The sequence below is a fragment of the Ictidomys tridecemlineatus genome, chromosome 11 (genome assembly GCF_052094955.1).
Source record: "Ictidomys tridecemlineatus isolate mIctTri1 chromosome 11, mIctTri1.hap1, whole genome shotgun sequence".
Lineage (NCBI taxonomy): Eukaryota > Metazoa > Chordata > Mammalia > Rodentia > Sciuridae > Ictidomys > Ictidomys tridecemlineatus.
The window spans coordinates 76,901,894-76,924,760 of NC_135487.1; the positions used below are offsets into that span (position 1 = coordinate 76,901,894).

The 22,867-nt window shown below is 35.2% G+C and overlaps 1 protein-coding gene and 1 long non-coding RNA gene across 12 annotated transcripts in view; one reads left to right on the top strand and one right to left on the bottom strand.

Annotated features, from left to right (window-relative positions):
• The window catches only part of LOC120890832 (uncharacterized), a 73,634-nt gene that overhangs the window by 3,190 nt on the left and 47,577 nt on the right, over nt 1-22,867 (top strand). The window lies entirely within an intron of this gene.
• On the bottom strand, nt 324-22,421 carry Gclm (glutamate-cysteine ligase modifier subunit). Of its 9 annotated transcripts, XM_078026774.1 has the most exons (10): nt 21,743-21,875; nt 21,092-21,205; nt 14,069-17,601; nt 13,640-13,724; nt 10,517-10,576; nt 9,309-9,511; nt 7,962-8,076; nt 6,322-6,350; nt 3,691-3,757; nt 324-923 (listed from the first exon to the last, which is right to left on the bottom strand). In XM_078026774.1, exons 3-10 carry the CDS (start codon nt 14,096-14,098, stop codon nt 796-798), a joined length of 717 nt encoding a protein of 238 aa, XP_077882900.1. In that variant the 5' UTR covers nt 14,099-17,601; nt 21,092-21,205; nt 21,743-21,875; the 3' UTR covers nt 324-795. The 9 variants fall into 9 exon arrangements, 6 of the variants coding, with proteins under 6 accessions (XP_077882900.1, XP_077882897.1, XP_077882898.1 ...); XM_078026771.1 differs by lacking the exon at nt 21,092-21,205 and having other exon boundaries at nt 17,536-17,601; nt 21,743-22,006; XM_078026772.1 differs by lacking the exons at nt 14,069-17,601; nt 21,092-21,205 and having other exon boundaries at nt 21,743-22,006.

Consider the following 22,867-nt stretch of genomic DNA (forward strand, 5'->3'; position numbering starts at 1 on the left):
TTGCTTTTATGTATATACAGATCTCCTCCACTTGCCGTCGAATATACTGTATATACTCCTGGAAGAAAAAGGGTTGTCTTGGGGCTGGGGTTGTGGCTCAGTGGTACAGTGCTTGCCTCACATGTGTGTAGCACTGGGTTCAATTCTCAGCACCGCATATAAATAAATGAATAAAATAAAGGTCTGCCAACACTAAAAAATATTTTTAAAAAAGGGGTGTTCTTTTCATCTGTGTCCACCTGTAGCACCTTGCACAGTGCTTAGCACATAGAAGGCACTCAATAATCTATTGAATGAATGAAGCATGAATAGCTTTATATGACTTAGATATTAAAAATTACTCAATTTATTTTCAAATCATACTCAATTTAAGTCCAAATAGTTCAAAATCAGTATACTGCCCCCAGATGCTCCAACTATTGAAACAACTCAATTTAAAAATATACAACTCACATTTTATTTTAGTTAAATTCATAATATAGGCAAAAGTAAAAATTATTATAAATATTTAGCTAACAGTGCTTTATATCTTGCTTTTATAGTACACTACAACAGACACATAAAAAGAATTATCTAATTAAAACATTTTCCTAAGTATATCTCTAAAACCATAAAAATATTAATGTAAATCATGTTACATATATTTTAAAAATTAAACTGACATATCCCATCACCAAGTTTATGGGGAAAAGATAGGTACATGTGTTGGTACATTTGAAAGTTAATGATGAAAAAACAGGTTCAGAATCATAAGTTGATGTATTTGAGTATGCATACACAAAGAACACAAATGGTTTAAATTATTAAAATGGCTGCACATTTCTCAAAATGCACATTTGGCAGCAAGATGAATTGTTCGCCAATACACAATACATATATCAGGTGCTTACATCTCCAAAGATTGAAGATACTGGGTGGAAAACCTAGAAAGAAAATGTTATAGAAAGAAAAAATGGGTCTTAGACCTATTATTACTGAAAACTGATACCCTTAGTTACTACTTATTAGTTCTGTATCGAAAAGTTTGAATCATTCATGCAAAGTAGATAATAACTTTTTATTTTCCTTTTTACACACAGTTGTCTAAGTCATTTTTGAGAACTGAAAAATTATTAGCTATTATTTATGATTCAAGTTTTAGCACTGACCATCCGTAAATGAATACTCTATTAATGTACTAGCACAATGTGGTTTTCAGAATTTATACCACATAAACAGATTTTATAAGACACTTAGGTCCTTCTGGTGTTTATGATTTCTTGGATGGGAATTTAATGCAGTATCATGAAGCAAATTCCAAGTTACAGTACATTATGTTAATTCAAGGCTCCAGGGTATTTTGGAAATGTAATAACAAGCTACAGTTTCTTTTGTACTTACTGGGAAAAAAACATATAAACTCTTTCTACCTTGGGTTACACGATTCACATCTTCCCTGAAAACATATCTGTTATGTACACTATTCCTAACTTAACTTTCAGTTTTAAGCAGTTATTTGGTAGTATCACCACTTTTCATTTTATGGCTTTTAAAAGAGTAAGTCCTTGATGGGCACAGTGGTATGTGCCTGTATTCTCAGGGATTTGGGAAGCTGAGGCAGGAGGATTTTAAGTTTGAGGCCAGCCTCATCAACTTATCAAGACCCTGTCTCAAAAAATAAAAAGGGGTAGGATATAGCTCAGGGGTTTTTTTTGTTGTTGTTTGTTTGTTTTAAGGTTATTCAGCAACAGAAATTCAGAGTACAGAGTGAAACAAAAAACTCATTAAAAAATTCCATACATGATCCCCTTCACAAAATGAATCTATAATCTTGCTTCTTGGGGAGTAGGGCAGAGATAAGAAAAAAGCTCCTGATGAAGCTTGGATATTATCAACAATGTTGTTCTTTTTTCCCTCCATTTTCAAAATAACCCTTTACATAATCTATTTTTATAAGTTATGGGTTTTAAAAAATGATAAATGTATGATATTCAAGTTCCCCTTTAAAATACCTCAGCCAGCTTACTTCACAAATTTAAAATGACCACTTAAAGATTTACACTATACGAAAAATGTACATTTTCAAATTAAGAAGTTTACTATATACTAATAATATTATACAATTAATATAAAAGCTAAAAGTCTTTAAGAAATTCAAAGTCTAAACAAGTTTTAGCAGGTAAATCAGTTGATTTCATGTTATGATTCTAATGATTAATTTTTCTAACCAGAAAACCACAAAACCTTACTTAGGAAAAGATTCTATTGTTGAACATGGAACCATACTTCTTTTCCCTAAGTCAAGAAAATTTGAGATGTAGAAAATTTTAAAGAATTTTTCAAACTATTTGGTTTACTGATATAAGTATATGGAATTAAAGAGAGCTATAGTATATTATCAAAGGTAACAGCTTATTTAATTTGTAATTTTTCTGATTCTTAAACTCATAAGGAATTACACTAAATTACCATATAATCTTGATTATATTGTTCTGCTTTAAATTAATTAAGACTAGGCTGGGAGAGTGACTCAGTGGTAGATCATGTGCTCAGCATGTAAGGCCCTGGATTCAATTCTCAACACCAAAATATCATAAAATAAAATAGTTAAGATCCACATCTCAAACCAAGTTGTTTGAACAGACAATATTGGCCCTGAATTAAAGAATTTTTAAAAAGCATTTTCTGGCTTTAGTCCCTCCTAGTCCATTACTAATGGGGAATACATATCAGATATTTTATTCAACTGAATCTTAATCCTTAGCTCTGTGAACCCCTCCACTCTCCAGAGCCTGTAGGGCCCAGCATGTGGTAAGTGTAATACTTAATGAATATTCTTGAATGAAGAGCAATATACCAAGGATGGATTAAGAATTACAAAGAATCTGGAGATAGTGAATGCTTTTACAAAGCTCCCAAACAATATTTTCAAAGTTTTTAGTTTCCTTTTCAGGTTTACTTTGGTTTGCCCTTTTAAATAATAGGAAGAGAAAATATGGCACAAGAATATACGGTTAAATCTCATAGCTAAACTACAAGCAAGAACACATGAAATTTTTTTTAAGTTTCCATTCATATACTGAAGAGTGAATTTTATTTATACCACTGGTAAATCCCAACTGCTCCAATTAATCTGACATATAATTATTTTACTAATGACAGGAAAAAAATATCTTCCAGTATTTTCATTTTAATAATTATAATAAAACTGCTTAGTTATATTATAGAGTAATAGGCAATTAATGATTTTTTGTGGAAATAAAAAATATGTACATACATTACCCTGATGTCTAGGCCAAAATATATCTAACAACAAATTTTCTTGATTTTTATTACTCATAAAAATAAAGGAAAAATATATTGCAAGTATTTTCTTTCTAGACAATTTCAATTAGAAAATAATAGTTTAATGAAAACAATACAGTGGTTCAAATGACTGGACTGATGGAGGCAAGAGAAGTAATCAAAAGTTGATAGACAACATTCTGTCAAATACAGCTAAAGAATATGTGCCTATATGACACTATTTATAGGCAACAGATTGATTTTTATACATCTCAGTTTTATATTCAAGGAAAACACAGGTAAATAATGACCCTAAGTTGTAGTTAAGAACCCCTTCTTTTGGCTTGCAAAATGTAGCCTTTGGACTTAATAATTCCTCTACTTTTCACAATGACAGAGTATCGCAGCAGCCACAGTGGTACCCACTCATGTGCTTGAATGTCAGGAATGCTTTCCTGAAGAGCTTCTTGGAAACTTGCTTCAGAGAGCAGTTCTAAAACAACAAACAAAACCCCAAAGAGTTAAATTTGAAGACAGAAAACACATAACTATGTAGGTAAGCATTTAAACACAACAAAAGATACATCCCAAACTTAATACAAAATTAACTTATTCTTTCATGTGTGCTATGAATCTGAACCAGAATATTAAAAATAGCCAGGCAGTTCTTTTAAAAGTACCCATCTCTGTATCATAATTTCCGATGTGTAGAGCCTGAATGTTTTGTTTTATTTTTTAATATTTCCGGGGAATTCTAATGTACAGAGAACATACAAAAAAGTGAAAAAAAAAAAAAAAAAAAGAAAGATCATTCATAACCCTGCTAGCTGGAAATGATATACTATTTCTATTACCTTCAATTTCCTTACAACTTTTTTTCTGTGTACATATGTATTGGAAATTAAAAATGATTTACAGTGTAAGTGGAAAAATCATTAAAAATCATTTAAAAATCTTTGCCAAAGCTGGTCATGGTGGCACATGCTTGTAATCCCAACAGCTCTGAAGGCTGAAGCAGGAATATCACAAGTTCAAAGCCAGCCTCAGCAATGGTGTGGCACTAAGCAACTCAGTGAGACCCTGGCTCTAAATAAAATACAAAATAGGGCTGGGGATGTGGCTCAGTGATTGAGTACCTTGAGTTCAATCCTCGGTACCAAAAAAAAAAAAAAAAAGAGAAATCTTTGCCAATAGTCATTTTTAAATTTGCATTTTATTAATAAACTTATTATTTTCTTTTTCTTCTGGTTCTGGGGAACTCAGGGGCACTCGACCACTGAGCCACATCCCCAGGCCTATTTTGTATTTTATTTAGAGACAGAGTCTCACTGAGTTGCTTAGTGCCTTACTCTTGCTGGCTTTGAAACTGTGATCCTTCTGCCTCAGCTTCTGGAATTACAGGCATGCCCCACCACATCTGGCTCTAGGAACTTATTATTTTCATTTCAAGCTTATATCTAAACCCTCTACTACCTCATCCCATTCCTCTCCTAACTACCTGTCTTCCAGCCACAGCAATTTCCTTGCTGTATCCTGAAAGCCTCAAGCACATTCACAAACTGGGGTCTCTGAGTCAGCTATTCCTCTTTCCAGAACACTTCTTACCTTAATAGAGGCCTCCCTGACTGTCCCATGTAAAAAACCACCTCAACTTAGACCCTCTTTTTCTTCTTCAGCCAACTTTTCTTTAGAGAATATACCCCTACTTATAATTTTAATACTTATTTTCTTGTTTGTATCCTTCCATTAGAATAAGAATTCCATGAAGACTAGAATTTGTCTTAGTATTACATACCTATAGTACCTAAAACAGTGCTGAGTACATAGTAGGTGCTCAAATGTCTGTTGAATAAAGATGGTAAGATCACAGGGGTCAGAAGCAACCATATAGATAAAGATGAAGTGACTATCTACACTGTATGATTTGGGAGTGCTAACAGATCCAACTACTCCAAATGAATGGCTGTTGACACTTCATATATAGTAAACTCTATATATAATAGTAAACTCTAAGTAAATGTTAGCTATTTTCATGTTGTGGGCACTTTTCTGAGTATCTTCCATGTTTGAGCTCATTCAATCCATAAAATCCTATGTGTTAGATACTATTATCTCCCTTTTAGGGGGAAACTGAAACAATGAGAGGTCACAGTTAGTAAATAGTTTCCATTAATATAAATGAGTCCTGGGAAAAGTAACAATAATATGGAATTATGTATCAGATGTCTAACAAGAGAAGGACCCTGAGGGAATGAGGCATAACACATATTTAATGGCAATGGGTGGAGAGGTAAAGCAAATAAAAGGGGGGAAAGTTCCAAAGTCAGGATCACCTACTTCATAATTTTACCCTAACTGTGGTTAAACTATTACTGGAACTTTTAGGGTACAGGGTAGTGAAAAATAAACCCATCCTGAGGAATAAGGGTAATTTTAGAACATAGGTAGACTTCAGGGAACTTAAAAAACAGAATTGTATTTCAGATGGCAAACAGAGTTCAGTGTTTTATGATTTGGTTACTTAGAAAATCTGACACAAAATTAGAGAACTATGCTACTCACTAACTGAACTATATACTTCCAAAATTAATTCAACTACATTAACTCTTTACAACTAGTAAACAGAACAAATCAAGTGAAGAACTGCTTCAATGTAGATCAGAAAGTCTAAAGATATATGCAGGAACACCCTATAAATTTTAAGTAGGTTTGGAATTAAAAAGATAACCATGTATCAAATTTTATCAGTAACACAAGAACATAAAATAGATTAAATTAAATCTATCTGATGATGTATTTTCCCATACTAATGACAAATTAGCACACAACATTTAGTACATGAAGGGTGTATAGGCTAATCATCAGCTGTTGGCAACAACAACTATGATCAGTAACCCTTGAAAGCAAGGATCTAACAATATATAGAAAGTTAAAGTTTAAATGGCTTATATTTCAGAATAAATCAACACAACAATTCTTTGTTACTTTTCATCAAAGTGACTTTTAAAAAAAGAATGTATCTGGGCTGTGGCTGTGGCTCATTGGTAGAGCGCTCACCTGGCACGTGGGAGGCACTAGGTTTGATCCTCAGCATCACATAAAAAAAAAAAAATTAAATAAAGGTATTGTAGGTGGCTACAACTAAAAAAATACATTAAAAAAAGAATGTATTTAACTTGCTTGTGAAAGTTTTATTGGAGTGGGCAGGCAAAGTCACTACAGTTACTCTGATATCATTTAAATGAAACAGATAACAAAGTAAAGTTTCAGACTGAAATACTACAATACTAATGTTTCAAACCAGAGAGCAGTGTTTCAAAACAGGATAACAGAGAAATTCTCCAATTTCATCTAGAACCTAGGTCCAGGTTCAAACTTCACCCTATGCCAGGTGAGTGACCTTGGCTACTTTCTTAAAACTTTGAGACAATATGTCCTCATCAAAAAAATGTCTTGTTTTAGCTATGGTGAAGATTATAGATAATCTTTCTGAGGCACTTAGTATGATGCCTGGCAATCAAGGAACAATAACTATTAAAACTCTTTTGATGAAACAAAAAAATAAGAATGGGGCAGAATGTCTTAATAGGTTATCCACAAACATTCTAAAAGTGAACAATCAACCTACAATATTATCTTTTTAGACGTGGAAGTAAAGCTAAATGTTTTTCTAAGGGATCATCTGTGAAATATAATTTCATCTAATATATAAATATATCTTTTTGTGGTGCTAGGGATTAACTCATGTATGCTAGACAAGTGCTATACTCCCAGTCCCTTCCTTCAATTTTTTTTGAACTAGAATCCCTGTAAAAATGTCAGAGATTTACAACTTTCACAAATCATTAATTTGTAACCAAACATTTCTCACCTATACCAAAAATACTTGTTACAGCTTCTATGTGAGATTTATCTTTGCAAGTTATGTTGAACATTCTCTTCCCAGTTTTTCTAGTTATCTTGTAAAATGTTGATAGAAAATTATTCTATAGGGGATATCGGTCAATGGTAGAGTACTTGCCTAGCATAGGTAAGACCCTGGCTTCAATCCTCAGTATCATATATAAACATACACACAAAATTATTCTTTGGAAGGTAGACAGGTCATTCTAATTAAATAATGTTTCTGATTAATACCAAACATATATGTCTTGGCAATGATGATTAATAAAATATCTGATCAATTACCTATTCCAAGATACTACATTTTAAATTAAATTGTACCTGCCTCTTTTTCTAGAGAATTATATTAATTAAATGGCCCTCTGGTCCAATCTTCACTGTACTAGACAAGACTTATATACATTACTATTTAGAATGCCTTAAAAGATCTTTTCTTTGTAGTTTAATATTCATAAACCTCAATAAATCAGATGTTCAGGAAAAGATCCCTTCACTTTTTCCCCCATTGGTATAAAAAAAAATAAAAGCATGTATGTTTTGAACTAACCATAAGACTAGTTCCAGATAATACTTATCTAGAACTTTTATCATTGCACACATTTAAAATTAAATATTAACAAAATGCCTTTTTTTTTTAAAGCAGTGCTAAGGCCTAGGCCTAACTAACCCCATGGGCCTGACACATGCTAGGCAAGTACTCTATCACTGAGCTACACCTCCAGCCCAACAACAAAGTGCCTTTGTAAGACAAAAGATAATGATCAATCTCTACAGATCAAAATTGTCAGTCTTACCTTTTGGATCATTATGAGTTAATAACTGTATGTCAAACTGTTTAGCAAATGCAGTTAAATCAGGTGGCATCACGCAGCAAGAAGCAAGATTTACTTGGTTACTATTTGGTTTTACCTAAAAGTGAAAATAAAATCATATCTTTACTAAATAAAATAATACAGAAAGTAGAACACAATAAGCAATAAAGGGGGCTGGGGTTGTGGCTTATCGGTAGAGCACTCGCCTAGCATATGCGAGGCCCTGGGTTCAATCCTTAGCACCACATAAAAATAAATCAATAAAATAAAGGTATTTAAAAAATTAGCAATAAAAGGGTTTAATTATAGAGTATAGGGAAAATCACATTTTACAGTGCTTTAAAGTTTGTAAAAATACTTTTACATGAATATCCTTATTCATATGTGCTTTTCCAAACCATGTCAGTGATAATAGGGAAAGGAAAAATAGCTCTAGGAGGAAAAAGCCAAAATAGAACTACACTATAAAAAATCTCTGCTAGAATCATTTAGTAATGTGATACATCTGCTTCGGAGACAAACATGATTTTAAGTTTGTCTCAGCAACAGAAAAAATATGTCTTAAAGGTAGAGAATCAAATACAAGTAAATACATTTAATGTCAAAATATAAAATGTGGCTATTAATCAGCACATTTTGAAAGAGAAGAATTAGATAACTTCCAATAACTTCCCTGATTAACTTCTATACAGATTCTGGATCATCCAAGTCTCTCCAGAAGGTTCTTGACCATGTCTAGCTACAAAATCTAAAGGAGAAGGTACAATAATTTATCCAGGGTTTTTCTGCCCACAAGAAACTGAAAGTTCTGAAAGAAGGCTGAATATTTAAATAGAGAATAAAAGGAATAAAGAAAATTATAAAAGAGTAAAAGGTAAAACATTAGTAACTTCCCTCACAATTTTGCAGGTAATTAGATGAAAGAGTAGGGATGATTAATTATTGACATATCAAGCTGTATAAACAGAGTCCTATACATCTTTAAGTAATAGTCAGCAAAATATTTGTTACATATAATATTCCCTTACTTAGGAAATTAAAGAAAGATGTAACATTTTCATCACATATGTAAAACTGAAAGAAACAGCATAATCAGCTTGCAATTAAAGCTTTAACACACATTTTCTAGTGTTTCTATCACTCATTTTAAAAGGAATATTTAGTTCAAGTTGACATATATTCTAAAAACCCCCAAATCCTCAAAGTTCCCATACTTGGGAGTAGGTACCATTTAGTAAGTGTGCATTATGTGCATTATGCTTAAAAGTAAGCAGCAAAGGCTAGAAACAGATTCCTCCCCAGAGTGCACAGGATCTGGCCATCCTTTACCTGTGCCCACTGATAGAGCTGCTCCAACTGTGTTTTATCTAAATCTGAGGTACCTATAGCAACAATCTTCTTGCTTTGAACTAAGTTTTCTAATTCCTCCCAATAAGGCTGTAAATGCTCCAAGGAAAGATTAACTCCATCTTCAATAGGAGGTGACGCAATGATCACAGAATCCAGTTGTGCAACTCCAAGGACTGAACAGGCTGATGGGAAGAAAAACACAAAAAGGATCAATGTCTGCTACATAATAAAAACAAGAATTATTAATGTGCTCAAAGTATCCACTGAGTTCTATTCATATCATTCACTAATTTTCCATATAACAGATTATTTCAGTTTACCTATCATTTAGAATATTTCCATCTTCTGTATGCCGTCTCTTTGTGGCATACCAGTGGGTTTCTCTGACCTGCTTTCTTTCTAGGGAGCTCAAAGCTACTATAGGCTCCTCTTTCTGGAGAACAGGCTTCCCTTTTATTTTTTAGGCCCCATGACTTTTTGGTGGTTTCTTTATCTTATCTTCATACAATTTTCTTCTCTAGTTCTACCTGTTTACTAGTATCTCATATGGATGATCATAAGAATTATGACCTTATTCTGTGACTAGTAGTCATAGCAAGAATCAGCCTGAAACTGAAAACTAAGACTACCTTTACAAAGGTAGATAATTTCTTAATTTATATAAAAAGAACTTAAGAGCTTATTTTAAATGACTATAATCACTCTATACTTATATGAAAAGGCCAATTATTTAACTTTGCAACATATATAAATGCTGAAAGAAAGCTTTTAAAGTATTTAATAACTGTAATACTATAATCATTTAACCAAGTGCCAAAAATAGACATAAGATACTTATTTTTAGTTGTTGTCTTTGATTTTAGTATTTTATTTATAGTATAAAAGAGCTAATAACATGATTAAGGAGAACTTCTATACCTAAGCAACATTTATTAGTCAACATTTAATAATCAATAGTCAATAATTAGCTAATTAAGTCAGAATTAGCTATATCTTTTACAGTTTTCTTCTATATCAAAACATGAATATATAAGTCAATATAATTCTATACAGGCCTTAAGTATCACTTTAAAAGGTAAAATTACAATTTGCACATGTCCTTTCAGTCTAGATCTGAACCCAAGTTATAACCAATAAAATTAAATTAATTTAAAGTTCACTATTAAGAAAGTTAAATTTTTGCTTACCCATGTCAATTGCATTCCTAGTTGATGATGAAGAATTTGATCCTACAATGAACAGTTTTGCTGAGTAAAAAAAAAAAAAAACTGATTACTATATTTAGGGGTACGTCTTACTATGTAGTATTAACATGACAGATAATCCTTAATAATTTTCGTTTCCTAGTCACATAATTTTATAGTTTTTAAGACACAAAAGTTTATATCCACTATAACTTTTTAATTATATACTTAGTTGTGAAAAACTTATTAAAATTAAAAGCAATTATTAGAAGGCAGGTCAGACACAGGAGCTTATATTACTTAAAATATATATTTTTATGAATTAAAAATACAGCATATTACATCCAATAAACTATAATCTATAAAAAGACTAAATTAAAGCTGTTAAAATGACAAAATTGAAGGGAAAAATTCACAATTCTACCTTATCAATAGAATCCTTTTCATTTTCAGATACTACCTGCAGCTTTGGTCATATGAAGATATTTTTTTTCTACTTCCGTTGGTTTACCTTTAGGTAATATTTTGAATAAATTTCTATGTATATTTAGTTATTTAAAAATTTTTATAATAGTAATATGCTTACTCTAGAAATGAAAACAATCTATTAAACTAGAAAGACCAAAAATAGCCAAGAATCTCATTACTCAAGGCAATTACTATTTATATTTTTGTATACTCTGTGTTTAATGTACAATTTTAGATACTTGATTTTTATACATGAACATTATCTATAATTCTGATAGGGTATAGTTCATTAAATGAGTTCCTGCCTATTGAACATTTAGGTGAGTTAAATTCCTGCAGTAGTTCCAGCTTTTTGTTATCACATAAAATACTAAAACAATCATCTTTGAACTCTTTGTTCAACTTTAATTTTTTTAATATTTAAAAAAATATTATTTTGGTTGTGAAGGGACTCAATATCCCTATTTATTTATTTATTTATTTTTTATGTGGTGCTGAAGATCAAACCCAGTGTTTCACATGTGAGAGGCAAGCGCTCTACCACTGAGCTTCAGCCCCAGCCCCTTCGTTCAACTTTATACTGAATCATTTCCCAAGGATGAATTGTTAGAAATGTGATTCAGTCAAAAGATCTGATGTTTCTTGTTGAGTCTTATTCTATTTTACTTACTTTCTACTATAGAAAAGATGTGGCCCAGTTTATCAGAACATCAACACTGAAGAGTTTCTCTCCTAATAATATAGGATCCTCAACATGCAAAGTCTATGCAAATATTCCAAAATCTGAATAACTGAAATCTGAAACACTTTTGGTCAAGCATTTTGGATACTAGATCCCATAATTACACTCTATGAAAATCCTCTCCATCACTCTCCCTTGATTCATGAAATGGCCTCCTGTTTTTGAAAGATGAGGCATTTTTAGAGAGGTAAAAAGAAGAAAGTTCCTCATATGTCGAGGATTTTGATATCTATCAAATATTTCATGCCCTATAGAAACTGAGGACAACCTGTAAAAAATCCAAAATAAATCTATATCATGAATTATAATTAACAACACAAAGTATGATGTTTTTACTTCTATTCCTACACAAATAGCAATGTTAAATTAACAGAAAGAAATGGATTTTGGAGTTGGGCATACCTGAATGAACTCCTGGTTTAACCATTTACTCTATAACAACTTTCTTTTCTTTACGTTCTTTTTTTAAAAAGTAGGGTCTTGATATGTTGCCCAGGCTGATCTCAAACTCTTGGGTTCAAATAATCTTCCTGTCTCAGCCTTCCAAGTAGCTGGGACTATAGGTACAACCCTCTATACCCAGTTGTATAATAACTTTCAAGTTATTCAATTTATTGAATATCTAGTACAATGAGAATAATAGATCTAACTTGTAGGTTTGATTTGATAAGTATATAAGAAAATACAGCACTTAAGTGACAATTACAGTGCCTGGTATAAATCAAGACTCAATAAATAGTAGTCAGTATTATTAGAATCAAAAGACAATGCTCTATCTCATCATATGTGTGGATCTTAATAGTAATACTTAGCAATGACCACAATAACATGGTAATTAAAAATAGATATACAGCATGCATTTTGTAGCAAGCACTATGCTATGTACTTTCTTAGTTATTTCATCCAATGTATACAGAAGCCTGTGAAATAACTGCATCGTTATTTTATGGATGAGGAAACTGAAGCTCAGATTAAATACTTTGTTAGACCACGATTATAGTGGACAGTAATGTACAAACCCAAGAATCTGAATATGGGCAAGCTCAAGTTTTTTGTTTTTTTTTGTTTTTTTTTTGAGAGAGAGAGAGAGAGAGAGAGAGAGAAAGAGAGAGAATTTTTTAATATTTATTTTTTAGTTTTTGGCGGACACAACATCTTTGTTTGTATGTGGTGTTGAGGATCGAACCTGGGCCGCACACATGCCAGGCGAGCGCGCTACTGCTTGAGCCACATCCCCAGCCCCAAGCTCAAGCTTTTAATGATTATAAGCTAAGGACAGAACAGTACATTTAAATTTCTGGGATGTATTAGTCACTATAAATGTTGAATGCATATGTATTTTCTTGTTTCCCAGACTTCTTTCTACACTTTCTGGTGACGTCGGTCATTAGTTACTATCATCCCCCAGGAAGGGAGGGTTTATGCTTTGGGTAGACACTGCTCCTAAGCCTTCCCTTTATCCTTTCCATTACTTCCACCCTAATCTTTTTTACTGTTCTGAACACAGGTAATTACATAAGAACATCATGAAGAACAGGAAGTCAAACTTACACTCTGACTCCACTGAAGTAACCAGCACTGACTTCCTATAACTCCTTCTTAAGAGTTGACATTAAAGCTGGGAATAATCCCAGCAGCTGGGGAATAAAAAAGGGCTGGGGATGTGACTCAGTGGTTAATGCCCCTGGGTTCAATTCCCGGTACACTACCCCACCACCACCCCTGCCAAAAAAAAGAAAAAAAAAAAGTTGACATTAACATTGTTTAAAAAGGAATTTTTATATTTTCTACACTTAGTGATGAAAGTGCTCATGACCCACAGTAAAGGAAGGCTTATTCCCATACCTAACGAAAGCTTACTATCCCTTCCTTCCATTATATAACAAATTGAATTGTAAAGTTGTAAAGAACTTTACCAGAAACTTTCATTTCTTCTCTTTCATCAGGATTTATCTTTTCTACTGCATGAGATACAGTACACTCCAAGACATCTGGAAACTCCTAAAATAAACACAATATTTATAATGAATACATAATTAGTGTTTCTGATTAATCATAAATTTTCCTATTGTTCATTAAACCCTTTAGAAGAGAACCAGTAAGACAACAGGATTTTATTGGTGCATTAAATTACACATAATAGTGGGATTCATTTGTTACATATTCACCTAATATAACAAGAACTTCCCATTTCTCTCTCCTATTTCCTCTCCTTAGTCTTCTTTCTCTACTCTGCTGGTTTCCCTTCTATTATCATGAGATTTCCCCAACTTTTCCCCTCCCCTTTCTCTTGAGTTACATGTGAGGGAAAATGTATAACCCTGCACTTTCTGAATTTGGCTTACTTTGATTAATATGATGCTCTCAAGTTCCATCCATTTTCCTGTAAAAGACAAAATTTCATTCTTCTTTATGACTGACTAAAACTACTTTTTTGAGGGTGGGGTACTGGATATTGAATTCAGGGGCACTCCACCATTGAGTCACATCCCCAGCCCTATTTTGTATTTTATTTAGAGACAGGGTTTCACTGAGTTGCTTAACACATTGCTTTTGCTGAGGCTGGCTTTGAACTCAAAATCCTCCTGCCTCAGTTTCCCGAGCAGCATAGATTACAGGCATGTGCCACTGCACCCAGCTTAAGGTTTTATATGTACATTTTCTTTATCCATTCATCCACTGACAGTTACCTTAGGTAATTGGTTCCATAATTTGGCTACTGTGAACTGGGCTGCTATAAACATGTTTATGCTATAATAGTATAGTGACTTTAATTCTTTAGGATAAACATTGAGAAATGGAATAGCCCTCTCTAGCATTTGTTATTACTGATATTTTTGATGGCTGCTATTCTAACTGGAGTAAGATAAAATCTCAGTGTAGTTTTGATTTGCATTTCCCTAATTGCTAAGAATGTTGAACACTTTCTTAAACTGGTTGGCCATTTGTATTTCTTCTTTTGAGAAGGGCCTGTTTATTTCATTTGCCTATTTATTGGTTGAATCTATGTGTGTCTATGTTAAGTTTTTTTGAGTTCTTTATATCTTCTGGATATTAATCCTTTGTCAGAAGAGAAACTAGCAAAAATTTCTCACCTTTTATACATTCTCTCTTCATACTCTTGGTGCCTTTCCTGTGCAGAAGAGCTTTTTAATGTGATGTCATCAATTTATTAATTCTTGCTATTATTCCTTGAGCTTTAGGAGTCCCATTGAGGAAGTCACTGCTTATACCTTTATGTTGCAATGTTGATCCTACATTTTCTTACAGCAATTGCAAAGTTTCTGGTCTAATTCACAGGCTTTTGATCCATTTTATATGGACTTTTGTGCAGGGTTGAGAGGGATCTGGTTTCATCAATGATTTTTCCAGCACCATTTGTTAAAAAGGCTGTTTTTTCTCCAACGTATGATTTTTAGTGCCTTTCTCAAGGATCAGTACCTTTGTGGGTTTGTCTGTGTCTTCTATTCCTTTCCACTGGCTTAGGTGTCTATGTGTCAGTACAATGCAGTTTTGTTACCAACCTTTGTAGTATAATTTGAAGTCAAGTATTGTGATGCCTCCAACATTTTTTTTTTTTTTTTTTGGCTCAGAATGGCTTAAGACAATAGGATTGTTTACTTGAGGTCTACATGGGCTTCTCAAAGGTTGTAGAGCCTGGACATAAAGATAAAATGCTATGTGTATGTGTGTGTGTTTTCTGGAGAAAAGTATCTCATTTTCATTCAGTATTCAGAAGAATGCATGACCAAAACTTCTTTTTTAAAAAATAATCAAGCAGGAGAGGAGTATATGAGGAGTTAACAACCACTAGATATAATACACAAATTTTACTTAAAAAGAAACCAATGAGCTGGGCTTGGAGGAGCACGCCTGTAATCTCAGAGGCATGGGAGGCTCAGGCAGGAGGACTGAAAGTTCAAAGCCAGCTTCAGCAAAAAAGCAAGGTGCCTCTGAGCTACTTGGCAAGACCATGTCTCTAAATAAAATACAAAAAAAAAAAAAAAATCGGGTTGGGGATGTGGCTTAGTGATCAAGTGGCCCTGAGTTTAATCCCCAGTAGCTAAAAAAAAATAAAAATAAATAAATAAATAAATAAACTATTCTTCTGAATATTATGTTAAAAACATTAAAAACTTTGCATGTTTTAAACAAAATGTTAAAAACTTTCTACAATCACAAACTTTAAAAAAAACTTCTCTTAAAAAATTTTAATGTCATTCAAGTTAAACTTGTGAGGAATGTAGGTGATTTTTGAAAGTATTTTTTAGAGTAGTTTTAGATTCACAGCAATACTGAGCAGAAGATACAAAGATTTCTCATTTACCTCCTGCATCCACACATGTATTGCCTTCCCCATTATCAACATCCCCATCAGATGGTACATTTATTACACTTGATAAGCTTATATTGACACATCAAACGGGTTCACTCTTAGTATTAAGCATTCCATGGATTTGGGCAAATGTACAACAACAATGTTTCCACCATTATGAGATTACTGCCATAAAAACCCTTTGTACTAAAGAAGAAAAAAAATCTTCTGTGCTCCACTTATTCATCCCTCCCTTCCTTGTGAGCCCAGCAACCACTGATCTTCATACCATCTCCATGAGTTTTGCTTTTTCTAGAACATTAAATAGGCGAGATTACACAGTATGTAGCCTTTTCACATTTGACTTTTTTTTCACTTGGTTAATATGCATTTAAGATTCTTCCATGTCTTTTTATGGCTTGACAGCAAAGAAACAATATTCTATTGTCTGGATATTACCAAACTTTACGTACATCTATTGAAGGATGTTTGGTTGCTTCCAAATTTAGCAATTATGAATAAAGCTGCCATACATATATCTGTATGCAGAAATTTTCATGGACAAAAACTTTCAACTCCTTATGACAGACACCAAAGAGCAAAACTGCTGTATCACATGACAATAGTATGTTTAGTCTTGTAATCACAAACATTTTCTTTAACAATTTTTTCCTTGACTGCAATTTTTTTTAAAAAAGCATGGCCCATTCTAATGCATTAAAACGAATAATTTGTAAGGATAATGATAAAAATGTTAGTACATATCAGTAAGAAACATTCATTTACCAAACAAGATTTAACAAAACAGTGAGGCCTTTCCCATGATTGAAAAACACATTATAAAACCTAGTACATACCAAGAGTCCAGTTACAAGCCATGCATACATACGGTAAATGGTCATTTCAGAGAAGCAGAAATCAAAGACATTAATCTATGTCTGTATAGTAGCCATAGGGTTATAAATCTGCACTATGCACAAGGGAACAAGTGTTTCCAGCACATGTCCTCTTTCACACTTTTAAAATGGTCTGGATTTAGGATGGTTACAGACAGGTACTTTTACAATAATAATCACATACTGACATTTGATGAAATATTGTTCCTTATTGTTTCACGATAGAAATTATTTCTAGGGACTTTATTATTGAAGTGGATATCAGGTATTCTAAGTAATCTAACAATCAAAGCTGCCTGATAATCATTCATCTACTAGACCAATATCAATAGGAACAAAGCACTGCTGGTGAGGAAACTAGTTGGGAATTAAGCATGAGAATCCCATCATCTTGTCTAGGTTGAAGAGTTGCCTACAGAGTTCAGATTTTCTGCTTATGCTTAATTCAACTGAATCAGATTGCCATCTCAGCAACTCAGCCACAAAGGGTTTGATGGCTCATTGACTTTTTGACTTCTCTCCCCAAACTTAGGAAGTTAACTTCCTGCTTACTTCACTTCCGTTTTGATCTGCAGGATTTCTGCAGTCACTTTCCACTTACCCTGACCAAATCTGGGCTGATTTGGGAACTCCACTCATTCAAGGTCTTTTGGATACAATCTCGAAGCTGCAAAAGGAATGCATTTTTAAACCTTTAATCAATCTCTATTCACTCCCCTTACATCTATAAACAAGAATGCATAGTTTGGTAAATTAAGCAGGGGAAAAACAAAAGACATCAATAGGATTTATCATACAAACCCTTAATTCTACAGGTTTTTGTTTCCTTCAACAGATAAATTCAGACCTGTTTTTATTCTACTCTTAATTCTCAAACATTCTTAACCCAAAGCATTAGTCTAATTATTTTTACACTGTTTATGTACTAAGAAAACTTTAAACTTACACACATTCATAAAGAAACAAAAAATGATTTCAAGAATAAGGTTATAAACAGAGGAACTTGGATTTAAGCCAGGCACACTAAAATTCTTATTAACCATTATGCTACATTCCTTGAAGACAAGCAACAAAATAAGTGTGGCCAGAGGAACGCCTACATCAGAATCCCTGTGGTGTTTATTAAAGACTCAAACTCTCGCTCAATCCTAGACCTGATGAACACTCTCCAAGTGCAGCCAGGATTTCCATTTTAACAGGCATCCCAAGTCATTACTATGTACCCTGAAGTCTGAGAATCAGAGGACAGCTGTACCTTACAGAAGTCAACGTGCATAATGATTGTTCATGAGTCATTTCCTAACACCTCAGTACACATCTAACTTGTTTTCAATGTTTTCTTGGATAAACATTATTTATCCAATATGCTATACACAAGAGCATGTTGTAAATTCATTAAGGAGTTTATTCCATTTATATCTCTTATGTGAATGTGTTTCAAACTTACTAGACAGTAGCCCAAAGTAAGGTGTATATTCACTTAGTGAGTGAAAGAAGACTTAGCTTCATATTAAGGAACAAAAAACAATATTTATGGTCACTACATGCCAGTACTCTAGCGGCTTTTAGTCTTTTAATCAGAAAAAAATATGATGTTCTATGACTCACTAAACTAATTTGTGACCACTAATTGGTCAACACCAGCAGTTTGAAATCACCATCTTAAAAGATAACAAAGGTTACAGTACAACAGAAAAAGAAATGAGCAATGAGAGCAAGCCCCTGAACTGCAAAAGCACTTTCTGAACAGGGACAATAGAGAGTAAACTTCTAAACAATAATTGCTTATGATGAAAACTGACACAAGCACTTTACCACTTCTTAATATTAATAATCACAAGGGAAAACTGGTTATTAATTTAAGGGTACACAACCACTTATGTTAGGATTTACAACCTACAACAATCATTTATATGCTATCCATAATAACTTACTTAAATTTAAGTTACCAGGTCTATGTCTTTATGCAAAATTTATTTCTAACAAAATTGAGATCAGTAGATAAAAATTAGTTGATAATCTTTCCAGATAAATCAGTAATTGTTGAGGAAGCAGGACTGATAAAGTCAACAATTTTATCAGGACTGCTTTGGTTCAAATTGTGGGAGAAGTCTAAGAAATTTTTCTTTGGAAGAATGATTCATTTACATACAAGACTTTCCTGATTAATTCTTCAATTCAGAAAGATAAGTATATTTTCAGAGTATTTACCCCTTTTCTGAAACCATCTCTTTAATTAATCTTGGTTTCTGCAAAATTCAGGATAAATTGTAGCAAAGTCTAAAGTTATATAAGAAATTCATTGACTATATCACAAACTGAATGATTTCTAATCTTGTAAGTTACATGCTATCTATAGTGACTGAATATTAACCTTATACCTTTTTGTTTCCTGCTTTCTTCATCATCACATATATAGTATCACTAAAGATAAATATCATCACAATGTAGTCTACATTAGATCTGGAATGGCTTAAGAATTTTAAAAATACCACAATTAAACTGATCAAATACTCAACAACAAAAAAAACAACACAATCTTATAAAGATTTATTTAAAAACAATATTTGAACCTAGTTTCAATACTCAGCACTGTCATAAATAAATAATTTGTAAATATTTGATTTCATAAAACACTAGTGAAACACAAAAATATGTGAAAAGATCAAAGAATCAAAAAAGCATTAGAACTAGAAAAGATCTTTTAAGAATTGAACACTCAACCAGCCTGGTGGTGCATGCCTGTAATCCCAGAGGCTAGGGAGACTAAGACAGGAGGATCAAAGCCAATCTCAGCAAAAGTGAGGCACTAAGCAACTCAGTGAGACCCTGTCTCTAAATAAAATACAACCAAAACAAAAATAGGGATGGGGATGTGGCTCAGTGGTTGAATGCTCCCGAGTTCAATCCCTGGTATCGCCCCCCCCCCTCGCCGCCAAAAGAACTGAACACTACCAGATGTATAAATTTTCAATAATGATTTTTTTTCACTTTCTTTAATCTCTTCAATGAGGTTGAGCTGTTTCAAGTGGTACATCCCAATTTGGAGCTCTCTATGTAAAATTCTTTACATAGAAATAAAACACGCCTATCCTATTCTAATTAAACTGTTATAGTTTCCCTACAATATGCTGCTATTTCTTCAAGTTTTCTTCAAATATCCTAGGGTCTTTAGTTTTGTCCTACTCTGACAAGGCACCCTAAACAAAAAACTACAGACCAGAATTAATCTTCTGAACAATGTTTTTCAGAAAACTGCGTGGATCAGCGCACACTGTCCCAGTGTAGTTCAGTGGTGGAGCCCTTGTATAGCATGTGTGAGACCCTGAGTTCCATTCCCAGCATCGTGTTAAAAAAAAAAAATTAAAAACAGGATAGAAAAAAATTGAGATGGCTCAGTATACAAAGGTTAACATCTTTGTGAGATCTCTCTTTCAGATATATTGATACACACATATAAATATAAAATTATGAATGCATGAGTATAATACATTTCTTACTATTTGGAGTAAACAACTTTGAAAGCCACTACTCTACTATGTGTTACAATGAGAGATGAGAGAAAAATCTCACCCAATATTGTCAAAATACATGCAGAACTTTCAACTACATTGGTCATCAGTGCTGAAAGAAATTAAGGCTTTATGTATAAAATATAGAAATACTTATCTTTCAGAGAAAGAGTCAAAGTGGGTGGTTTAAACAAAGCTGGAACCCAAACACAGAATAGGGAAGGAATTCTGGTGCATATTAAAGTGACATTGCAAGAGTTCTCACCTCCTGAAGGGTGCTGGTTCCCCACACGTACCAACTGCTACTTCCCCTACGGTCTGTGGACAACAGCTCTCATATAAACAGCTAAAACTGACTCTGAACAGCTGATAACGTCATAACCTGACAGTTTAGGCAACCAGTTCTTTTAATCAAGATTCTCTTTCCGATGGAACCAGGTTATTTGGAGCATTTTCATATATAATCTCTTAATTCTCACAACAACCTCATGAGGAAGGTAGCACCCAACTTCCAAACTACTTTCTAAAAGTCACACAGCTCCTAAAGTAATTGTTCATTATTTTTACGTTTAACCAACACATCATAATCGCACATATCCATTGGGAATTTTTCAAGTACTAAAATTATTCCGTGCCTCCAATTACCTGTGCAGTGAATGGATGACTACTCACTGGCTCAGGAACAGTCAGCAACAAAGGGGTAACAAGTGCATACTTCCAAGATTAACATCTGCCACCTCCAACTAACTGGTGATCAGTCTTCGGGAAAATAAAAGGCGGCCGATAAACTTCCAGTAAGAAAAAAAGACATATCTACGCCCTAACCAAATTTGAGGGTTTCGTCATTTGCTTCACAGCAATAATATCAACATGATCAAAGTTAAGCGTATTATGAATACTATCATTTACCAAAGGTTAATCTTTGGAATATTCCTTTCGAAAGGAAAGGGTGGGGAAGGGAGCAAGAGACGGAGAGAGGCACCCAGCCACGTACAGGCGCTCCCCGACTCCCCTGCCAGGGAGAGGGATCCAGTGCGTCTCAGAGTTCTGCTATCCGCCGTGGCAGAGGCGGCACTCTGTGCAGTTGCACCTGCTGAGTTTTTAGGACGCTCGGTCCCAGGTGGCAGGTCCGGATGCGAGGTTGCATAGACCCCGGCCACAGTCTGCCGCCTCGCCACCGCCCCCCCCCCGCCCGCCGCCCCCCCTTTGCGCCCAGGCGCGCCCTCCCGCACCTGCCCTGGCCCGCGGCCTGTCCCAGAACCTGGGTCTGCGCGGACGCTGCTCGCCGGCCCTCACCTCCTCGCTGTGCGTGGAAGGGCACTTCTTCCGCAGGCGGCCCCAGTTCAGCAGGTTCCCAGTCTGCAGGTGCAGGGTGCGGGCCCGCGCCAGGAGCGCCCCGGCCGCGCGGCTGTCGGTGCCCATGGAAGCGGCTGTCCGAGGAGCCAAGAGGTGACGGGGCGGGCGGGAAGGCGGCTATCTCGTAGGTCGCGGTTCCCGAGGCCGCAGGGGCGAGCGCGAGGCTTTTGACCCGCGTGGCGGGAGCCCGATGTGCGCTCCGGTTGGAGGAGGCCGGACGGTGGCGGAGCGGCGGCCCGGGATGGAGGCGCTGAGGCTGCGGCTCCGGCTGCTGCGTCTCTGGCGTCTGCCGCCGCCGCCGGAGAGTTGACTCCAAACTGTGGAAGCTGTTTCCTGGAAGACAATGACTAAGCAGAAATCGTGGCGGAGAAAAGTGCTTCGTAACCGTTACTCGTCCCACGGCGGAGAGGGGCGGGGCGCGAACGGGCAGCAGGACTCCGACCCGCGGGTGACTGGCCCCCCGGCCTGCGGCGGGCGTGGCGGCGGGGCGGGCGGGCGCGCGGGCCGAGTGCGCGGGCCCCGAGGCTGGTGGCACAGCGCGAGGCAGGGCTCCCCCTGGCGGCTTGAGGACTGTGCTCCCGACGTAGCCCGCGCCCTCTGCCATCTACCGCTCACCGGCGCGCTCCTCCACCAATGGAAGCCGCGCTGTTGGGTTCCTCACACGCCCCTTTAAAAGGACAGACAGATGAAGGGTCCGCCCAGGCTTTGAAACACCAGATGGTTTTGGCTTTGGCGGGCAGGTGTTAATGCACAAGTGCCCTTTCTCTACTTTACCATCTTTAAGAACCTTCCCCCCAAATGCCAATTTTTCTTCATTACATAAACGTCTGTTAATTTACCCTGGTATGGTGTGAAGTCAAAGAATAAGACTTACTCTTTGCTCTTGCAAAGCTTAAGTTGCCGACATGAGGCCTAAGCATATTGTTACCAATATGTCCCCAATGCTGAAGTATAACACCAGAGAAGCACGCTGAGGCAAGTTTGAGTGGAAAGTTGAAGCTTTATTAAAGGACAGCAGAAAAGACTTCTCCCTGGAGGAAGAAAGGGACCCAAGAGGTGGAATCC